Source organism: Hyperoodon ampullatus, assembly GCF_949752795.1.
Source record: "Hyperoodon ampullatus genome assembly, chromosome: X".
Lineage (NCBI taxonomy): Eukaryota > Metazoa > Chordata > Mammalia > Artiodactyla > Ziphiidae > Hyperoodon > Hyperoodon ampullatus.
In genome coordinates, this window is record NC_136913.1 from 37,599,316 (window position 1) to 37,621,780 (window position 22,465).

Here is a 22,465-nt window from a genome sequence, read left to right on the forward strand (position 1 = left end):
AGTGCTGTAGAAAAACAAAGCAGTGAGTAAGAAGGATAGGTGGACGGGCAGAGTACTTCTCATGGGTGATCACCAAGTCTTTCTGATAAGTTACATCTGAACAAAGACCTAAAGGAAATGTGAAAGCAAGCCACACAGATTTCTGCGAGAAGAGCAAAGGCTCTAAGGTGGAGTGTGCCTGACCCTATCAAGAAAGATCAGTAAGAATAGCGGTGGCTGAAACAGAAGAAGGAGAGTATTAGAAATTGAAGTTAAAGAGGCAAGGGAGAGAAGACACATCATGTAGGATATTAAAGGTAGACCACAGTCTTGGTTTGCTCAAGATAGTCCCGGTTTATGCCTGTCGTTCTGCCATTGCTATTAATAGCACCACCTTTCATGCTCAAAAGTGTCCTGACTTGGACCATAAATTTTATGGTCACTCTATATAGGTGACTATAAAAAGTTTTTACTCTAAGTGAGATGGGGAACCACGGGAAAGTTGTGAGCAAATAAGTTTTAAAAGGATCATCCTGGGGCTTCCCTGGTGGCACAGTGGTTGAGAGTCCACCTGCCGATGCAGGGGACACGGGTTCATGCCCCGGTCCGGGAAGATCCCACATGCCGCGGAGCGGCTGGGCCCGTGAGCCATGGCCGCTGAGCCTGCGCGTCCGGAGCCTGCGCTCCGCAACGGGAGAGGCCACAACAGTGAGAGGCCCGCGTCCCGCCAAAAAAAAAAAAAGGATCATCCTGGCTATTTTATGGAGGAAAAACCGTAGAGGGGCAAGGGTAGCAGCAGAGGCCCCAGTTAGCAGACTACTGCGGTAACACGAGCAAAGGATTAACACTTGATGGAAACGTTGAAAAGTGGTCAGATTCTGAAGTCAGAGATGACAAGACTTGCTAACGTACTGAGGGTGGGATTGGAAGAAAGAAGAGCCAAGAATTACTCCAAAATTTCTGGCCTAAAAGCATCAAGAGGAAGAATGGAGGTACTCTTTAGTGAGATAGGAAAGTTTTGGGGGGATCGAATGGAATCAGGAGTTTGGTTCTGGACTTGGTCCACTGAAATGCCCATTAGGTACTTAAACATAGGCACCTGGATACAGAGTCTGCAGCTCAGTGGAGACGCCTGTGCTGGAGAAATAAGTATGGGAATCATCAACCTATAAAGGGTGCAGGATGAAATATTAAACTATATACTTATTCTACAGCAATAAAATAAATGTTTCTCTTTTTATAACTAAGTCCTAAAACAGTAACAACAACACAATTCAAAGAAGTTCTACAAATGCCCTATGGAAAAACAAATTATACAAGTTACACAACCACTGAGAGCGGCAGTTTTCAACAGTTTCCCATAGCTCTACATAGGACGGGTACATGATATTTTCTCATGGATACTCAAATTCTTATGAAATCCAACAACTAATGGTGCAGAGAAGTACATTACCACAATAATCCCTCATCATGACAGCTATTTAAGTTTCTCATTACACGGCCGTGGGGGGGGAGGCTTCTTTCTGTAAAGTACAGTATATCAAAATTCTCAGAATGATGTTTTACAGGAATAAGTGGAGCCTATTCTAATTCTTTAAGTCATCTGCAAAAAAAAAAAAAAAATTTAACAGTCTCTAGCAACAAATTACTGTGACACTGCACAGCCTAATACCTACATACTCATGTATTTCAACTGAATACACTGATCTGGAGCCTACCAATAGATAAAAGATAAAAACGAATCTAGACGAAAACTAGTAATTCTTACTTTTTCTGAACATGAATTAAAAAATGTAAAACAGTAATTCAAGTATATATACCCCTAAATTTTAGTTTCTTTTCTTCACACACCTGAAAATCTTTACAGTGTATTCTGATCCTATTCTGAAGAGATTAACACCCTAATCATGTCCCAAGGCATTTCACCCGGTAACTCGGTGATCTATAAACTCCGTTCATACCCCAAGAGACAATAACAGCAGGCTAGTTACAAAAAAATCTTTACTTACATTAAATGCGTGAAGACTTCAGTCTCAAACGTTCCAGAAAAACAAACTTGGAATCCAAAATTTTGCATTATTTTATACACAATACATCTCCTGAGTTCAAACTTTGTCAGGAGTAATTACAACCTACATTTAAAATGTACCGTAAGAAGCTGTAAAACAATTTCTCACCTTTGGGATTTTTTTTTTTTTTTTTTTTGGTAACTCGAATAGTATGTATTCCTAAACCGTAATCTTGGGGTCTGGGCTAGAAAGCTTCCAACCAAGAAATCAATAGGGTTCAGCTGGCAAATCGAGCAAAAATTCCAAAGACTGGCTTTTCAGGGAAAGTCTTAACAACGTGCATAATTCACAAGTCTCGGCTGCTTCATCTCCAGAAAGACCCCAAATGCAAAGCTTCTCCTCCACCTCCGCTGGGCCCCAAGAGTTCAAAAATTCTAGACTAAGAAGCCCAGCAAAGAAGAGAAAGCAGCAGCCTTTTGGGGAGAAGGAGGTGCGAGCCTCTCAGCCGGCTGGGCGGGAAGGGGGGGCTGGGGAGCAGGCGTGGATTTCGCGGCACTTACAGGTCAGTCAGCACCATGAGCTCCGAGTAGGCCCGGTGCAGCAGAAATTCGATGAGGGTGCTTAGCCGGTAGCCAGGGCTTGCCGCCGCCGCAGCGGCCGCCGCCACGGCGGCTCCCGGAGGAGGAGGCGCCGGGGCTGACGCGGGGCCGCCGCTGCCCCCGCCGCCGCCTCCGGGCGGGACCAGCTGGTGGTTCTCCAGCTGCACTGGGGCCATGGCGGCGCAGGGCCGGGCTTGGCGCAGCGGCACAAAATGCGGCTCTCGAGCCTCCCTCCCGGGCGCTCGATCACCGCGCCGAAGTGGGCGCGGGCGGAGTCGCCGCCGCCGCCGCCTACTACCGCCAGGCCGCCTCTGAACAGGAAGCCGTGCGCCGGCCGCGGAGGCCCGCCCCCATGTAACGACAAGCCCGCCGGCTGCAGGGACTGGAGCAAGGGGCGGGGGGAGGGCGGGGAAGCCGGGTGGGCGCCGCAGAGAAGCTGCGCCCCCGCAACCGATCAGAGGCAGTTCCACCAGGCAGCCGCAGCGTCCATGTTGACGGCCCAAAGCGGAAGTTGTTAGGCAGTACGGAAAGGGAGCCAAAGGGGGACTTCCGACAGCAACCTGTGCCTTTTCTCCCGGCTGTCGGGCGCCCGGACGCTGGGGGGCGCGTGGGAGTAGGGCGGGGCCGGCGCGCTGGCGGGAAAAGCGGAAGCGGGGGCCGCGCGCCGCCGGAAGTGTGTGTGAGGGCGGGGCCGGTGCGAACGTCAGCAGTTGCCCCGCCCTTGCTCTCTCCGCCCTCCGGGATTTAAAAGGCTCCAATTTGCGCTGAGGTGTCGATCAACGCTCCCCTGGTGGGTGCAACAGACCGGGAGGCCACCCCATCCCAGATGTTTGTGACTTGTAGTTCTGGACTCGCAAAGAAATTGTTGCGGCTGCGTGCTTCTGACTTCTCAGATCTTTGCCCCGCCCACAGTCTGCCCATGTGCCTTTCGTGGGATAGAAGACGTTTCCGTCATTTTTTTTTTTTTTAAACTGTGGGAAAAAATTCGAGAAAATCTGATTAGGGGTAGGAGCAGGGCCACTGGCAGAATAACTTCACTTTAACGGAGTTGAATATATGCTGAGCTCTTTACCGACCCCCAAATCCTGGCAGTTCTACCACGGAAACAGCCCTTAAATCCTCTACCGCTGATTCTCCCACTTGGTTCTTGTCCCTGCCCTTGAAGTAGCCGCCCTGCCTTCCAAGGACTTTCAGTTCATCTTCTGTGCCCTACTGCCACTTTTTCCCCCCTCAAAATTCACGTTTAATAATTTTGCTTCCTGCGTTAAAGCGGCGATTCTCAACCTTGCCTGCACGTTGGAATCTTGGGCGGTGGAGGGGTGGGTGGCTTTAAAAAATACTTATGCCACCCCCACCCCCAATACACTCGGCTTTAATTGGTCTGGGCTTCAGGATTTTTAAAAGCTTCCTAGGTGATTTTAATGTGCAACCGTTTAAAAGCGTCAATTGCTGCGACCCTTTTCAAACATCTATTTGGAGATTCTTATCTGTAACTCTTAGGTGTAAGAGAGGCACTTGTTGTTCCCTAAGGTTAAAATACTCTCATTCTTGTCCACTTGTGTAATTCTTAGTCCTTCTTGAAGACCATTCACCTGTCTTTTGAGGGTGTAACTTTTGGAGTGTAATTAATCACTTGGCTCCCTCTTTTGTGATCCTAAAGCACATTTACACAAACAATACCATCATAGTACTCAGAAAAAGACATTAGATTACTTACACCACCCCCCACAGGTATAGTTGCTGGAGGGCAGATAACCTCCCTAAGATTCATCCCTATGCTGCTACCTCAGGAAACAAACACATTTTTTCTAAATTAGTTAGAATGGTACCATTTTTTTTTTTTTTGCAGTTGTTTTGATTTGTTTTAATGAAGGTTCTTTTTCCTCTTCTGAAAACTATTGACTTCACTTAAAACGCCGTGGTGGTCACAAACACACAAGATGTACAAGATGGTCCTTAAGGTCTTTTCTAATACTCACATTCTGATTCTGTGTGATGTTGATGGGATTTTAACTCTGCCTTATTGCATTTATTAAACACAGTTATACACCATGCCTCTTGGTATTCATTCTATTTGGCAGTAAGATTCTACCTAGAGAAATTACAACCAATTTGCAAATAAAAAAAAATTAATGGGTGGATGGGGGTTGTTTTGGAAAAGAGGAATTTTCACTGGCATCCATCGGGTTAGATTTTAATGAAATTTCTGTGAGTCTGAATACGTATCTTTAAAAATTGAAAGGTACTGGTTATTAAAAAAGATATTCTAATGGAAAATAGGGTGAAAATACAAGAATAGAACTGTGAGACTTGATGTGCTTGAATTGTTGGAGATCGGGGAGGTAATTTAAATGAAAACTGAAAGTGATAGCCCACCTCCCAACCTGATAGTACAGCCAATTAAGCAAATATAGGAACTGCTAATCGAAGAAATGAATAAGGAAGGAGAGAAAATGTTAGCATATGGCTAAGTTACTAAAGGAATGGCTCATACCCAAACTTTTGGAAATAGTGTAATTTATCATTTTAAAGCCTACAGTACAATGTTTGGCACTGTAGTATAAATACCTAATGTTTCATTCCCACTCTTCAATTGTTGCTCTATTTGGTCATCACCAGATTCTATCACACCTGAGATAATTTCAGAACTAGCAGCATATTTCCTCAGCTCTTAAATCAACCTAACACTTTAGATCGTTCCTGAAGTCAATCTGATTTTAATGAGGAACAATTTGATTGCAAAATATGGGGAAAAAAGAACATTTCCTTATAAGCCCTTTTGATGGAAAACTGAAAATTTGATACATATACAGTTGACCCTTGAACAACTTGGGGGTTAGGGGCACAGACCCTCCTTGCAGTCAAAAATCCATGTATAATTTATAGTTGGCCCTCCCTAACTGGAATTCCTCCTTATCTGCTGTTCTGCGATTTTCAACCAACCTCAGATCATGTAGTAACATTTACTGAAAAAAAAAAAAAAAAAATCTGCATATAAGTGGACCCATGCACTTCAAACCCATGTTGTTCAAGGGTCAACTGTAGTTTCCTTTTGAAACACACAGCTGCCCCTCAGACACAAAAGTCTGGGAAAGGAATTGAAAAGTATTTTTTCTTTCTTTTTTTTATGATATTACAATCAATTCCTCCAAAATGGAGAGCAAAAGCAGTAACTGCATTCATTTAAGAGATGCTCCTTTCATAGTGAAGTTGAGGGAAGGAACTCACAATACTGGTCTGACCAACCTAGAAAAAATGAGAACACTTGGATGGCTTTGCATATAGAAGAAAACCCAAACTTCTTAGTGTGGTCTCTAAAGCCATTAACACAGTGGTCCTTGCCTGCTTCTCCACCTCCATCTCCTGCCACTCTTTCCTTCATTCACTTCACTGTAACTTCACTGGATCAAGTACATGCCATTCCCTAAGGTGTTAGGGCTTGTCTACTGTTCCAGATACCTGAAACACTGGTATCCCAGCTCTTCACATGGCTGGCTTATCCTTCCAGTATCAGCTTAAATGAGAAAATCCTCAGAGAGGCCTCCCCGACTCCATGATATTAGGCAGGTACAAGGAAGTTCATCGCAACGTTGCTTGTAGAAGCAAAAAAATAAGAAGAATCTCAACTGTCTCTCAGTAGGAGAATGGATACATAAATTACTGTATTTCTACATACCTCTTCAATTGAATAAATTAGACCTACATGTACCAACATGGAGACACCTCAAAAACAATACGGAATGAAAAAAAACCCATTTTTTTGATACCATTCCTATTTTTAAAGCACACAAAATACTCTATAATTTAATATATCGTAGACAAAGTAAAAAATGTAAATGAGGATAATAGACACCACCTTCAGGATAGTAGTTACTTCTAAGGAAGGGTTAGGGATGAGGTGATGCTTTATTGGTTATTAGCTATTAGTTATATCTAATGGGTTTCTTGAAGAACAACCTGAAGGAAATGTGACAATATTAATATATGTTAAATCTGGGGATAGAGATATGATTGTTAATATATTCTGCACTTTTCAATATTTTTGAAATATTTCATAATTTTTAAATTTTTAAATTTTCTATTAGTATTATTTACACAAGCTGCCATAACGAACACCCCACCAAATCGCAGTAACTTAGCACAGAAAGGGTTCATTTCTTGTGCTCACAAAGTTCAGTAAAGATGTACCTGATGGAGAGGCTCTCCTGTAAGTAATAACCTAGAGATACAGTCTCTTTTCGTCTTGGGAAGCCATCGTTCTAACCCGGAGATTTTTTTTGTTTGTTTTATATCCACCCACATTCCATTAGCCAGAATTAGCCACATGGCTTGTTTAAAGGCCAGGGAGCTGGGAAGTACAGTCTTCCTGTATGCCTAGGAAGAAAATGAAATGGTTTGGTGAACAAATAACATTGTTTTTACCACAATATTAAGGTAGTCTTTTTTTCTTAGAGCACAGCCTCTGAAATCAGACCACTTATGATCTTAAAGCTTTCCAGGAAGTTACTTCATTTCTCTGGGTTTCTCAGTTTCCTCATCTGTAATAATAGTATTTACCTCAAAGGATGATTATGAAAACTAAATGATGTTTATTCTTTCTTTAATTTTACTGAAATATACTTGATTTACAATGTTGTGTTCAATTTCTGCCATACAACAAAGTGACTCAGTTATACACACACACACACACACACATATATATATATATATATTTTTTTTTTTTTTTGCGGTACGCAGGCCTCTCACTGTTGTGGCCTTTCCCGTTGCAGAGCACAGGCTCCACACAGGTATGTGTCTCTAGGTCTGAAGTGGGTCTCTTGTAGACAGCATATATATGGGTCTTGTTTTTGTATCCATTCAGCAAACCTGTGTCTTTTGGTTGGAGCATTTAGTCCATTCACATTTAAGGTAATTATTGATATGTATGTTCCTATTACCGTTTTCTGAATTCTTTTGGGTTTGTTTTTGTAGGTCATTTTCTTCTCTTGTGTTTCTCACTTAGAGAAGTTCCTTTAGCATTTGTTGTAGAGCTGGTTTGGTGGTGCTGAATTCCCTTAGCTCTTGCTTGTCTGTAAAGCTTCTGATTTCTCCATCAAATCTGAATGAGATCCTTGCTGGGTAGAGTACTCTTGGTTGTAGGGTCTTCCCTTTCATCACTTTAAATATATCATGCCACTCTCTTCTGGCTTGTAGAGTTTCTGCTGAGAAGTCAGCTATTAACCTTATGGGAGTTCCCTTGTATGTTATTTGTTGTTTTTCCCCTTGTTGCTTTTTAATAATTTTTGTCTTTAATGTTTGTCAATTTGATTACTATGTGTCTCAGCATATTTCTCTTTGGGTTTATCCTGCCTGGGACTCTTCGGGCTTCCTGGACTTGGGTGGCTATTTCCTTTCCCATGTTAGGGAAGTCTTCGAATATAATCTCTTCAAATATTTCCTCAGGTCCTTTCTCTCTCTCTTCTCCTTCTGGGACCCCTATAATGTGAATGTTGGTGCATTTAATGTTGTCCCAGAGGTCTCTTAGGCTGTCTTCATTTCTTTTCATTCTTTTTTCTCTATTCTGTTCCGCAGCAGTGAATTCCACCATTCTGTCTTCCAGATCATTATCGCTTCTTCTGCCTCAGTTATTTTGCTATTGATTCCTTCTAGTGTATTTTTCATTTCAGTTATTGTATTGTTATTGTATTGTTCATCTCTGTTTGTTCTTTAATTCTTCTAGATGTGTGTTCCTTAATTCTTCTAGTTCTTTATTAAACATCTCTTGCATCTTCTCGATCTTTACCTCCATTCTTTTTCCAAGGTCCTGGATGATCTTCACTATCATTATTCTGAATTGTTTTTCTGGAAGGTTGCCTATCTCCAGTTCATTTAATTGTTTTTCTGGGGTTTTACCTTGTTCCTTCATCTGGTACATAGTCCTCTGCCTTTTCATTTTGTCTATATTTCTGTGAATGTGGTTTTTGTTCCACAGGTTGCACGATTGTAGTTCTTCTTGCTTCTGCTGTCTGCCCTCTGGTAGATGAGTCTATCTAAGAGGCTTGTGCAAGCTTCCTGATGGGAGGGACTGGTGGTGGGTAGAGCTGGGTGTTGCTCTGTTGGGCAGAGCTCAGTAAAACTTTAATCCACTTGTCTGCTAATGGGTGGGGCTGAGTTCCCTCCCTGTTGGTTGTTTGGCCTGAGTAGACCCAGCACTGGAGGCTACAGGATCTTTGGTGGGGCTAATGGCGGACTCTGGGAGGGCTCATGCCAAAGAGTACTTCCCAGCACTTCTGCTGCCAGTGTCCTTGTCCCCGTGGTGAGTCACAGCCACCCCCCAACTCTGCAGGAGACCCTCCACCACTAGCAGGTAGGTCGGGTTCAGTCTCCTATGGGGGTCACTGCTCCTTCCCCCTGGGTCCTGATGCACACACTACTTTGTGTGTGCCCTCCAAGAGTGGAGTTTCTGTTTCCGCCAGTCCTGTTGAAATCCTGCAATCAAATCCCGCTGGCCTTCAAAGTCTGATTCTCTGGGAATTCCTCCTCCTGTTGCCAGACCCCCAGGTTGGGAAGCCTGACGTGGGGCTCAGAACCTTCACTCCAGTTGGTGGACTTCTGTGATATAATTGTTCTCCAGTTTGTGAGTTACTCACCCAGTGGTTATGGGATTTGATTTTATTATGATTGCGCCCCTCTTACCATCTCATTGCAGCTTCTCCTTTTGTCTTTGAATGTGGGGTATGTTTTTTGTTGCGTTCCAGTGTCTTCCTGTGGATGATTGTTCAGCAGTTAGTTGTGATTCCAGTGCTCTCACAAGAGGGAGTTAGTGCACGTCCTTCTACTCCACCATCTTGAACCAATCCCTAACATTTATTCTTAATAATGTTTGCAAAGGGCTTAAAACAGTAACTGATCTATAAATATTAACTATTATCATTATCATCACCTAGGAGCAATAATGTTTCTATTTGATTCTTCACCTAATAACCTATGAACGTTCTGTCTTCTCCTACCCTCAAGTGGCTCTCTCTGATATTCCCAGCAGCTAACATAGTGCCTAGCTATCTGGCTTTAATGAGTGAATAGAACAGGCATATTCCTTCATCTATACACTGTAATTTTATTTATACTGCATTAACTTATTTGGAATTAAGATTGACTTTCATATATTTACATGTGAAATCAAGTGTCTAGGAGTTCTTTTTAAGTGGCTCAGAAAAAAAAGTTGGGGGAGGTAGATGAAATAAGATTGGCAGAATGTTGATGGTTGTTAAAGTTGATGATGGATACATGGGAGTTCATTATACTCCATTCTTTCACTTCTTTTCTGTATGTGTAAGAATATACACAATAAAAAAAACTGGGGGAGGGGGGACTTTCCTGGTGGTCCGGTGGTTAAGACTCCATGCTTCCACTGCAGGGGGCATGGGTTTGATCCTTGGTCAGGGAACTAAGATCCCACATGCTGCGCAGTGCAGCCAAAAAAAAAAAATTAAGAATGGGTAGTAAACTAAAGGCCCAGATCTTTTTTCTTTCCTAATGAACAGCCTTTAATATATATCTACTCAATTTTTCAGATTTTAAAAACTTTTTTTGTAATTTATAGAGTGTTTAAAACTAACATTAAAAAAGAAAACTACAAGAAACTTCAATTATAACTGCTTATAAAACAGAAGAAAATGTCAAATATTTTAACAATTTTTGTTTCAGGCCTTGATATAAGAATGTTTCCAAGGGACTCTCAAAACACACACACACACACAAATTTATAATCTTAAAAATTTCTAGCTTTGCTGAAATTCAGTATCTTTTTTTTTTCACCTCACATATTTACCTTTTCAAAAATTTTGTGCTGAGAACATTTAAGATCTACTTTCTTAGTAACTTTCAAGTGTACAATACATGTTAACTATTTTAGTCACCATGCTGCATATTAGATCCCCAGAACTTGTTCATCTTATAACTGGAAGTTTGTACCATTTGACCAACATCTCCCCATTTCCCCCACCCCCAACTTCTGGCAACCACCAAGTTACTCTCTGTTTCTATGAGTTTGGCTTTTCTAGATTCTAAATACATCTGAGATCATAGAGTACAGTTGACCCTTTAAAAAGGTGAGGGGTGGGACTTCCCTGGTGGTCAGGGTGTAAGACTCCGCACTCCCAATGCAGGGGGCCCAGGTTCGATCCTTGGTCAGGGAACTAGATCCCACATACATACCACAACTAAGAAGCCCACAGGCCACAACTAAGAGTCCGCATGCCTCAACGAAAGATCCCACATACTGCAACGAAGATCCCACGTGCTGCAACTAAGACCTGGAGCAGCCTAAATAAATAATGAATAAATAAATATTAAAAAGGTGAGGGGTGAGGGCACTGACCGTCTGCCCAGTTGAAAAATCCATGTCTAACTTCACAATCGGCCCTCTGTATGTGCAGTTCTCCATCTGAGGATTCAACCAACCATGGATCGTGTAGTACATATTTAGTCAAAAAAAAAATTCACTGTAGTTCAAACCTATGTTGTTCAAGTGTTCACTGTATTTGTCTTTCTACATCTGACTTATTTGACTTAGCATACTGCCCTCAAAGTTTTATCCATGTTGTCACAAATGGCAGGGCTTCCTTCTTTTTTATAGCTAAATAATATGCGTGCGTGCATGCATTTGTGTGTGTGTATGTGTGTGTATTCCACATTTTCTTTACCTGTCGACAGACACTTAGGTTGTTTCCATGTCTTGGCTCTTGTGAATAATGCTGCAATGAACACGGAGGGTGCAGATACCTCTTGGTAAAATTCAATATCTTTTACATAAATGATTTCTAGTGGGTGAACAAAGGAAAAAGGAAAAGAGGGGTATTATTAGAAACAGAAAGAAGGGGGAAGGAACCCATTTAAAATACAATTATTATATTCTTCATTAAGAAATAAAAAAATCTCACCTTGCCTTGTTCTACCTTTGTTAGGGAAGAACCCTCAACCTCTGGATTGCAAGGAGTAAACCTGGCATCCATAGGTACTGGAACTAGATCACGTGATCAGAGTAAGACTCAGCACAGCAACAGCAGAGGCATCAGCATGGTAGCTCTGGTTCTCGTGCCCCCAAGTCCCAGGGAGTGATTCAATGAGCCCAGACAGAGAGTCTGTGAGCAGTGAGATGCATCACAGCTGAGGAACCCAGGGCCAAGGGCTCAATGCCTTAATTCCGATCAGTCAGATTGAAAAACGGTTACACTGGTGCACATATGAGGGGGGAGCTGAGGTGTCAGACACACCCAAGCAGTCCAGCTTTCCTGAGGGTATCGGGCGGAACTGAATAGTCCTGCTACTGTGCGGGTGTCCCACACAGCAGAATAGCTTTGTTCTGGCCACACCCACATGAGTTTTTCTCTTTTCCTAGCACTCGGATGGGATGACAAACCCAGCAGCAGGGTTATATTGCCAATTGCACCTGCTGCTTGACTCAAGCGGACCATGTGATTATTTTGTGATGCTGCAGTGCTGGGTCTAGGGGACAAAGAAAGCATTAAATATTCCCACCACCTCAAACTTCCTAGGTAATGAAGGTGTTCATTCTTCAGGTACCAGGGTTATTGTTCTCTTTCCGTGGCCACATAGTTCATTTGTCCTAGGTCAGTAGCCACTCTTTCTCCCTAGGGAGCCAAAGGCTGCTCTCGGAGTCATCTAGGAGAGGGAGCTACAATGGCCCCTAAAAGTGTGGCCACAATCTATTCACTTGTGGGACTAGGCTTGCTTCTCCCTTGACTCTATTATTTTCATTAAATAAGAAAAGACTGTTGTGCCTTTCCCTTCCTTAGTTTTGTCTTAGATCACAGTCTGTGCCTGGTTTGGGGTGCCTATCTTTATCCTGGGCATTTTGGGGCTCAGCATCATCACAGCCTACCACAGAGGGCCCCCAAGTACTAAAACAAAGGTAATGGAGTCTTTCTTCCACTTGGGGCGGGGGGCAGATCGAAGTACCTTTTCAGCCATTCTCTGCAGTGAGAGGCTCATCGTGGGGGGCTGTCATTGTGTCCAATGCTCATTGTCAGTCTGGAGCACCTACAGCACTCAGGCTTTGAATAGCTTCTTCCATGGTATTCCGTGGGATTTTTATCAGCCTCGGGAGAGTCTTCCTGGGTTGGCCATAATGTAGTCATTGGAACAGAAATCCAAAGTAGCAAGCCTTGTTGAGGGCATAATTCTGTCCCAACTGAATAGTCTGCATGGCAGCTTGAGGCACGTGAGACAGCCTCACTGCTGCCATTCATTCTTGTTCCCTCATCACACAGACACGCCAGCCAGGTCTTTAACGGCTCCCCAGGCCATCAGCCAAAGCCATCCCAGGTGTCCCTCACCATGATGGGTCAATTAAAACTGATTTTGTCAGGCTATAGGTTTGTCCCTGGTGGTCTTAGGCATATTAGGCTAGAATAATTTGGAGTTTCTACCAAGGTACGGCTGAGATCCTCACTGCCATGGACCAGGACCTTTGACTAAGTAATCACGTGCACATCTGCAGCCCCTTGCATCTCGTCCACTTGAGGCATCTCTGTCCCTGATTACATGGATTTTTGCTCTGAATCTGGACTCTGTTGATTTCTTTGGCCCTTTGGTATCAGATGTGTCATTTGTCTCCTGGGATTTTAGAGGTCTGATCAGACTTTGGTGTCCTCTGGTGAAATTTATCTTTTAACACCATCTTCTATCATCTGCGTGTCCACCATCTTGTCTGTTGTTTGTCTGAGAACTTATGAGAAATTGACTTTGGAAGAGATCTTTGTAAATATTCTGCCTTCCGGGAGGCTGCTGATTCTTCCAGTCAGTGGTCGAGGTGATTTAACATTAGAGTTAAGGGCCCAACTCATTTGTAAGTGATATTTTTACACTTGACCAAGTGTCAGCCGATTTCTCCTCGCTTTGTTTGCTAATAAACTTGTACTAACTTCTGGCACAACTTCACTGAGGACAGTTTGGAATTGTAGTGGCCACTTTGGGCAACTTTGACATGAATAAGATTGTTCATCTGAGAGGAGCTTTAGAACAAAAAGAGACCAAAAATACTCATGAGGAGACTGGCTTGTCTAAAAGAGAGAGACCATGTTATTTTTTCCATACAAGTGTTAATATCAATAAGTACTGGCTTTTTAATAGTATGACTTGATAAAATTATCAAGGTGCCAATAACAAATGCTGGAGGGGCTGTGGAGAAAAGGAAACCCTCCTACACTGTTGGTAGAAATGTAAATTGGTGAAGCCACTACGGAAAACAGTATGGATTTTCCTTAAAAAACTAAAGATAGAGTTGCCATATGATCCAGCAATCCCACTCCTGGGCATATAGCCAGACAAGCCTAAAATTCGAAAAGATACATGCACCCCAAGGTTCAGAGCAGCACTATTCACAACAGCCAAGATATGAAAACAACCTAAATGCCCATCAACAGATGAGTGGATAAAGAAGATGTGGTATATATCTACAATGGAATATTACTCTGCCATAAACAAGAATGAAATAATGCCCATTTGCAGCAACATGGATGGAGCTAGAGATTATCATACTAACTGAAGTAAGTCAGAAAGAGAAAGACAAATACCACATGATATCATTATATGTGGAATCTAAAATACGACAGGGCCTCCCTGGTGGCGCAGTGGTTGAGAGTCCGCCTGCCGATGCAGGGGATACGGGTTCGTGCCCCGGTCTGGGAGGATCCCATATGCCGCGGAGCGGCTGGGCCCGTGAGCCATGGCTGCTGAGCCTGCGCATCCGGAGCCTGTGCTCCGCAACGGGAGAGGCCACAACAGTGAGAGGCCCGCATACCACAAAAAAAAAAATAAAAAAATAAAAAAAAAATAAAATACGACAAATGAACATATCTACGAAAACAGAAACAGACTCAGATATAAGCACAGACTTGTGGTAACCAAGGGGGAGGGGGTTGGGGGAGGGAAGGATTGAGAGTTCGGGGTTAGCAGATGCAAACTATTATGTATAGAATGGATAAACAACAAGGTCCTACTGTATAGCACAAGGAACTGTATTCAATATCCTGTAATAAACCATAATGGAAAAGAATACGAAAAAGAATATATATATGTATAATTGAATCACTTTGCTGTACAGCAGAAATTAATACAACATTGTAAATCAACTATACTTCAATAAAATTTAAAAAAATTATCAAGGCCCCAAGTTACTGTTTAAAACACCTCTAATGACTCTAGTGTGGATGTGTATATATGACTATATGTCAAAATGGGTGTTTAGCTTTTACAGTGATAATTTTATTCTACAGCTTGCTCCTTCTCTTCTTTTACGTTTTTTTCTCTTTTCATTACTTGGGAAATTTTAAAGGTAATTGATCAGAAAAATCATTCTGTCATATTCATATTCTAAGAACATCTAGTACAGATAAATAGTCATAAATGTGTATGAGAAAGAAAAAATGTAATAAACTGTGCTTCTTTCACTTTAAAAAATATATGACAAGTAAATTTAAATAATAGCCTTTGTTACTAGAAGAATGTCTTCTCCTGGTTTTAATCTATTAAAATTAATGCAAGCCAGTGTTCTAGTCTATATAAAACTAAGGCCAAACTTCTCATGATTTAGATTTCCTAAATTTCCCATATTGGTCTTATGGATCAAATAACTTTTCATTGTTTCCACAAAATATTAAAGATTACCAAATTGTGTTTCACTAAATGAAAATGGTGTTTCACTAAATGAGAATTTAATGACAGATATCTTTTAAAAGAGTTTGAGTTTATAAATTTCTTATGATTCTACGGATCATAAGGGCTTAGTGTGTTAGCTAAAATTACAATTTCCAGATCTTTAGTTAACATTTGTTAAGGTTTTAAATATTAGGTTGAATTCATTGGTAAATAATCTTTGGCTACTTGAATAATTTCTAAGTACAAAAATATATAAAACTTTGGTCACTAAACATAGTTTCAATTTACCCTTATTCTTATATATTATAAAACTTTTGTAAGTTAACAGAATGTTCCAGGCCTTTGGATGATGTATGTGCTTATTTTGCCACCTTAAGATTTATAAATATAATCTAAAAAGTATATTCAGGGAAAATTAGCTAGATGGTTCTTGGCTTCCTGTCTAGTGGTTTTCTCTGGGTCTAGAAAAGACAAAAGTTGGCTATGTAAACTAAAGGAGCTAATAAAAATGATTAAGGCTGTACACAGTATAGGGAATTCCTTGGTGGTCCAGTGGTTAGGACTCTGCAGTTTCAATGCTGAGGGCATGGGTTCAATCCCTGGTCGGGGAACTAAGATCCTGCAAGCCGCACAGCGAGGCCAAAAAAAAAAAAAGCTATACACAGTATAAGAATCATGTAAAATACAAATATGTGTACAAGAAAATGTTTTTCCTGATGATGGATTTGTCCGTCACATAAGGAAATTATTAGTTTGTTAAAATAGTAATTTTAATGTCATACATATTTTATTTAATATGCTAACACTAATTATATCTTAAAATTAAAGTCTTTAATTTTACTGTTTATCAACATTGCTATATATTTACATCCAAACATATTCATATAAAAGTATATTATGGAATGATGTCACTGAAAATTGTGGAGTAGGGAACTCCAGGGTGGTGTCCCTCCACACAAGCAACTAATGAGCTGGCAAAAACGATCATTATCGGGCCTCCCTGGTGGCGCAGTGGTTGAGAGTCCGCCTGCCGATGCAGGGGATACGGGTTCGTGCCCCGGTCTGGGAGGATCCCATATGCCACGGAGCGGCTGGGCCCGTGAGCCATGGCCGCTGAGCCTGCGCATCCGGAGCCTGTGCTCCGCAACGGGAGAGACCACAACAGTGAGAGGCCCGCGTACCGCAAAAAAAAAAAAAACAAAAAAAACCCGATCATTATCAACTTTTGCACAACTCTAGAATTTGGTCAAATACTGACAACAACGAGAGGAAGGCTTGGTGAAGACAAAAGCTGCTGCACTGGGGAAAGAGAGAACAGTGGCATTTTAAATTGCCCACTTACAATCCTCCATACCCCAGATTGGTGGCAGCCATGAGGATAGCAGCCCACACCCCTGGTGTAGGTTGCTAACGCCTAAGGGAGCAATATGGACCTTATTCTCACATAATTGTTGTTGTGGGTTTAGACTTGCCTGGCAGCTCCCTAAAGGACCTGCACAAGACTTACCTTTGTTTTGCTCAACTGGGAGCATTCCCAGGCCTGGAGCAGCTTCCCAAACAGCTTTTGCCAAAAGCATTTAAGGGCCCAAGTATTGGCAGTAGCAGCCTGGGACAAAGAATGACAGTCAGGACAATAAATACAGAGACCATAAAGCCTGGGAAGGAAGAGATTGGGAAAGGAGATACATGGGAGAATAAGGAATTTAAAAGCTCCCACATACACTTGGGAATCAAGAAGGCCACATGCATGCCCAGAGCTGGATGCATGCTCACAAAAACCCTGAAAAGATTCTAAACTCTCACCTCTGGCTTGCCTTCAGGCTCTGTGCAAGCAGGATGTGAAGGCTAAGTAGAGTTGCAAAGGGCTTGGGTAAGCAGAGTTGCAAAGGGCTTGGCTAAGCATTGAAGGAGTGCCCTGACACTGAGCCAATCTGCAAAGACTAAGAGAGGGTTTTTTTTTTCCTTCTCTCTTCCTCCTCCTTCTCCTCTCCATGTCTTTAAGGAAACTGTCAAAACACTAGCCAACCACTAAGCTAACAGAACAAACTTAGGCGGCCACGTACGACAAAGAATACAGACTTTACAAAAAGAGTTTAGAAAAGTCACTAAGCAAGCAAACAACAATATAGATCAATGGAATAGAGTTGAGAGTTCAGAAATAAACTTGCATATCTATGGCCAGTTGATTTTTTATGAGTGCTGAGATCATTCAACGGGGGAAAGAACTGTGTCTCCAGTAAATGGTTCGGGAACAACTAGGTATCCACATGCAAAAGACTGAAATTGTTAAGAGGTACAAACTACTATGTATAAAATAAATAAGCTACAAGGATATATAGTACAACACAGGGAATACAGCCAATATTTTATAATAACTATAAATGGAATATAACCTTTAAAAATTGTGAATCACTATGCTGTACACCTGAAACTTATATAGTATTGTACATCAACTATACCTCAATAAAAAAAGAATGAAATTGGACCCTTTCTTTATACCATATACCAAAATTATTAACTCAAAAATGGATCAAAGATTTACATATAAAAGTTAAAACTATAAAACTCTTAGAACAAAACATAGGGTTAAAACTTCACGATCTTTGATTTGGCAATGGATTCTTAGACATGACATGAAAAGCATAAACAATAAGAGAAAAAGTAGATAAATTGAACTTCATAAAAATAAAAAACTGTGCATCAAAGGAAACTATCAAGAAATTGAAAATACAACTTACAGATGGGTGAAAATATCTGTGAATCATAAATCTTACAAGCATCTAGTATCCAGAATATATATAGAACTCTTACAACTCAACAAAAGACAACACAATTTAAAAATGTGCAAAGGACTTGAATAGACATTTCTCTAAAGAGGATATACAGATGGCCAATAAGCAAAAGAAAAGATGCTCAACATCACTAATCGTTAGGGAAATGCAAGTCAAACTATTTTAGAGTGTACAGTTCACAATGAGATACCATTTCACACCTAGCAAGATGGCTGTTATTAAAAAACAGAGAATAACAAGTGTCGGTGAGGCCATGGAGAGATTAGAGTCCTTATGCATGGATTGTGGGAATGTAAAATGGTGCAGCTGCTGTGGAAAACAGTTTGGTTGGTCTTGCAAAGTTAAACATATAATTAGCATATTAATTAGCATATTAACAATTCCACTGCTATGTATATACTCAAAAGCATTGAAAACAGGTATCCAAATACTTGTACACAAATGTTCATAGCAGCACTGTTCCCAATAACTGAAAGATGGAAACAACCCAAATGTCTATCAATTGATGAATAGATAAACAAAATGTGGTAAATCCATACAATGGAATGTTATTCAGCCATAAAAAGAAATAAAATACTGATATATGTTACAGCATTGACCAAACCTCAAAAATATGCTAAGTGAAAGAAGCCAAACACAAAAGGTCACATATTGTATGATTCAGTTTATATTAAATACCCAAAACAGGCAAATCCATAGAGACAGAAAGTAGATTAGTGGTTGCCGAGGCCTGGGAGGGGAGAATGGAGAGTGACTGTTTAAGAGGTACCGGGTTTCCTTCGGGGATGTGAAAATGTTTTGGAACTAGATAGAGGGGATAGTGGCACAACACTGTGAATGTACTAAATGTCTCTGAATTGCACTCTTTAAAATAGTTAATTTTATGTTATGTGAATTTTAATTTACCCTGATATGAAAGTGACAAGAGTAATTTTTAAAAGGTCTATAAATGGTAACAAAAAATTAAGGGTATATTCGATGGTGATAGATTTATTTATTTAAAAAGGCATTTAAGTACCCTGCTGGAAATTATTACATGGATTACATGGGCTTTCCTTCTGTAGAACAACCAACTAAGTCTCTTCCTGGAAAACAGAGGTTTCTGTTATGATCTATTTAAAATTTATAGGACGTATTTTGTTAAGACTGAAAGTATTCTTTTTACTCTTTGTACTTCTTGCAAACTCTTGAGTAATTTCAACAAAAGTTTCTATTGTTTCAGTTAAGCCCTAAAAATCACTGTCAATTATTACTGTGGTTTTAAAATATATAACTGTATCTTGGGTTTAAAAATTATGACTTATGTTAATGTCTTCCGTCTCCTGACAGTTCCTGATTTTGTCTTTCCCTTATCAGACCCTACATATGAAATAATAAAACTATAAAGATGTCTTCTGTGCCTGAACTATCTTTGGATTTCCTGGAATGGCCTCATAAAGATTTGCTTCTTCACCTCATAAAAAAGAAGGATAATAGAAATAGGTTTGTTTCAGTATTCTCCACGTTTAAGTAACTCAAAACTACTGTGAGAACTCTTTTGTTTCCCAAAGTTAAGAGTGAGAGGGAGGGGTGGGGGGAGAGAGAGGTGGAGGAAGCTAACACATCAAAAAGGTTCAGCATTCTTAGATTACTTATGTATAAGTTAAACAGAGTAGATACACTTCAGTGTGTACTTTTTAGGTTAGTGCAAATATCCTCATCCTCTAGCACACAGACTTGTACAATAATTGTCTACAAAGTGATTTTCTTTCTAGATTTCAATACCCTTGTCAATCAGGGACAATCCTGGTCAACTCTCATCGATATAAATCAGAAACTACTGGAAATTTGTTATTGTCCCCACTGTTCATAATATTTTCTTACTCTCAGGGTAATTTTGACTCTATCCTTATAAATTAATTGTGTTAGACCCCAAGAAAAGATGCCATTCTCTTCCAGTCTGCTACTGCTGATTAATATAATACATTAGCCAGAGGTGTTCAGTCATATTACTAAGGCAGAGATAATCTGACTAATTTTAAAACAGTATTGGTTTAAAAGATACCGCCAAGGGATGTTTTCACCTACCTGTGCCGTAATCCTGTGAAACCTGTTAAGATGGGATAGATACTGTAGCCAAAGCCTCAAGCCTCCTTTGAAAACCTCCAAATAGATTTACATGGGATACAAATGTGTTCGGCCATTATATATCTATTTTTGAGGATCATCAAATGTTATGAAAAAGCCACTACTTTAACAATAACAAAAAAGTTGCTTGGCTTGTTTTTTACTTGGGAAACCTTGATTTTCTCTCTAGTGATGGTGACAGTCACTTCTCTAGAACTGTTGCCAAACATCTTTGGGAGATATTACATCTTATTCAAAATCTCCATTGTCCATATCGCCTTCAGTCTTTTTTTTTTTTTTTTTTTTTGCGGTACGCGGGCCTCTCACTGTTGTGGCCTCTCCCGTTGCGGAGCAAAGGCTCCGGACGCGCAGGCTCAGCGGCCATGGCTCGTGGTCCCAGCCGCTCCGCAGCATGTGGGATCTTCCCGGACCGGGGCGCGAACCCGTGTCCCCTGCATCGGCAGGCGGACTCTCAACCACTGCGCCACCAGGGAAGCCCGCCTTCAGTCTTGTATTCGACATGTCCAAGAAGAGTTTTCACTACATCCTTTAAAAGAGTGGTTCTCAACCAGGGGCTATCCCCACCCCCAGGGACATTTGGCAATGTCTGGAGACATTTTTGGTTGTCACAACTGGGGGCGGGGTGCTACTGGCATCGAGTGGGTAGAAGCCAGGGATCCTGCTGAACAGCCTCCAGTGCACAGAACCGCCCCTCATCCCAACAACAAAGAATTAGGAGCCCCAAATGTCAATAGTGCTAAGGTTGAGAAACCTTGCTCTGAAACAAAGTCTACAATTTAATAAAACTCAGCGACTTTGTCTTCTGAAAAAAGATATCGAGGAAAGACTTCCTCCAACTTCGATGAGGACATTACCAGGTACTCTTAACTAACACAACAGTAATACAGGATATTGATCCTTGGATCCATGTCTCTCAATTAAAGAGACAAAAACCACCCTTAAATCACTGGAATACTGTATCAGTTGAAGACCTCAAACTAAAGATTCTTATAGATCCTTCAGAAGCAGATAACAGCATGAAGTAGACGGCTTTCACCCAACATCCATAGCACAGGACAGGCTGCTTTTTTCCTTCTTTACCAGATTAAGGTTTAGATTGCTGACTTCTTTAACTACAGTATATATAGGGTCTATTCTTTTTTTTTTCTTTCTTTCTTTTTTTTTTTTTTTCCGGTACGCGGGCCTCTCACTGTTGTGGCCTCTTCCATTGCGGGGCACAGGCTCCGGACGCGCAGGCTAAGCGGCCATGGCTCACGGGCCCAGCCGCTCCGCAGCATGTGGGATCTTCCCAGACCGGGGCACGAACCCATGTCCCCTGCATCGGCAGGCGGACTCTCAACCACTTGCGCCACCAGGGAAGCCCTAGGGTCTATTCTTAATATTGCTCTTTGAAGCCTTAATCACTCCTTGGTATAGATCCTACACCTGGCTACAATTTGCTCACGATTTGGCTAAAAACATACAATTAAACCAGCTGTTGAGTTTGTACTCACTTTCTATCCAACTTCCTATGGTACGGATCAATTGGTTTCCTAGGTAATTGAACTCAATACTAAGTGATTTTATAGGTGACAAAGACGTTTCCTTTAAAAATGAGATAACTTAGCTTAGCTAATACCCCCATACCTGGCTCTGTGGGCTCTTCAGATTGGGGATAAGATCTGTTGTCTTAATTTAATTTGGACACCTTCTAACTTACAAGTATTCTTCAAACTCTGATGATAAAACCTTCTCTTAGTATTTGTCTGTGTTACAGTGTTCAAATGTGTGATCTTCAGAGTCTTAAATGCTACCATTCAGATACTGTCACAGAAATTGACTCACCAGTTCATCTTACAATGAAAGAAATGAGCAGGACTTACTAATCCAACTGTCCAAACAGCCTTCCAATCAATGGAACTCAGACAGTGGTGCAGATCTGGATTTCACAAAATAATGTCTTATGAATTGAATTTCATAGCCCTTGGACAAAAGAAGACAATGTGAAAGTCAAATTTAGCTCAGAATCTTCCCAGCCATTCATTACGCTTGAATAATACACAAAGTCAACTGCACTGTCAACTGAAAATAATATTTCTCTCAAGGACATGCTGCAGGTAGAAAACGTCATAATAACCACTTTCTTTGTGTGACTACTGCTGCCATACTCATTGAGAAACTTTGTTCTCTAAAATCATGGACTGTCAGGGCTTCCCTGGTGGCGCAGTGGTTGAGAGTCCACCTGCCGATGCAGGGGACACGGGTTCGTGCCCCGGTCCGGGAAGATCCCACATGCCGCAGAGCAGCTAGGCCCGTGAGC

The 22,465-nt window shown here is 41.3% G+C and overlaps 1 protein-coding gene across 1 annotated transcript in view; it reads right to left on the reverse strand.

The window, feature by feature from the left end:
• The window catches only part of MED14 (mediator complex subunit 14), a gene marked incomplete at its 5' end in the record, with an annotated part of 72,816 nt that extends 70,053 nt beyond the window's left edge, over positions 1-2,763 (reverse strand). Inside the window, one exon of the mRNA XM_079727352.1 lies at positions 2,549-2,763. Within this exon, the coding sequence (XP_079583478.1) occupies positions 2,549-2,763 (215 nt within the window). The remainder of the gene's footprint in view (positions 1-2,548) is intronic.
• Positions 2,764-22,465: the final 19,702 nt, after the last annotated feature.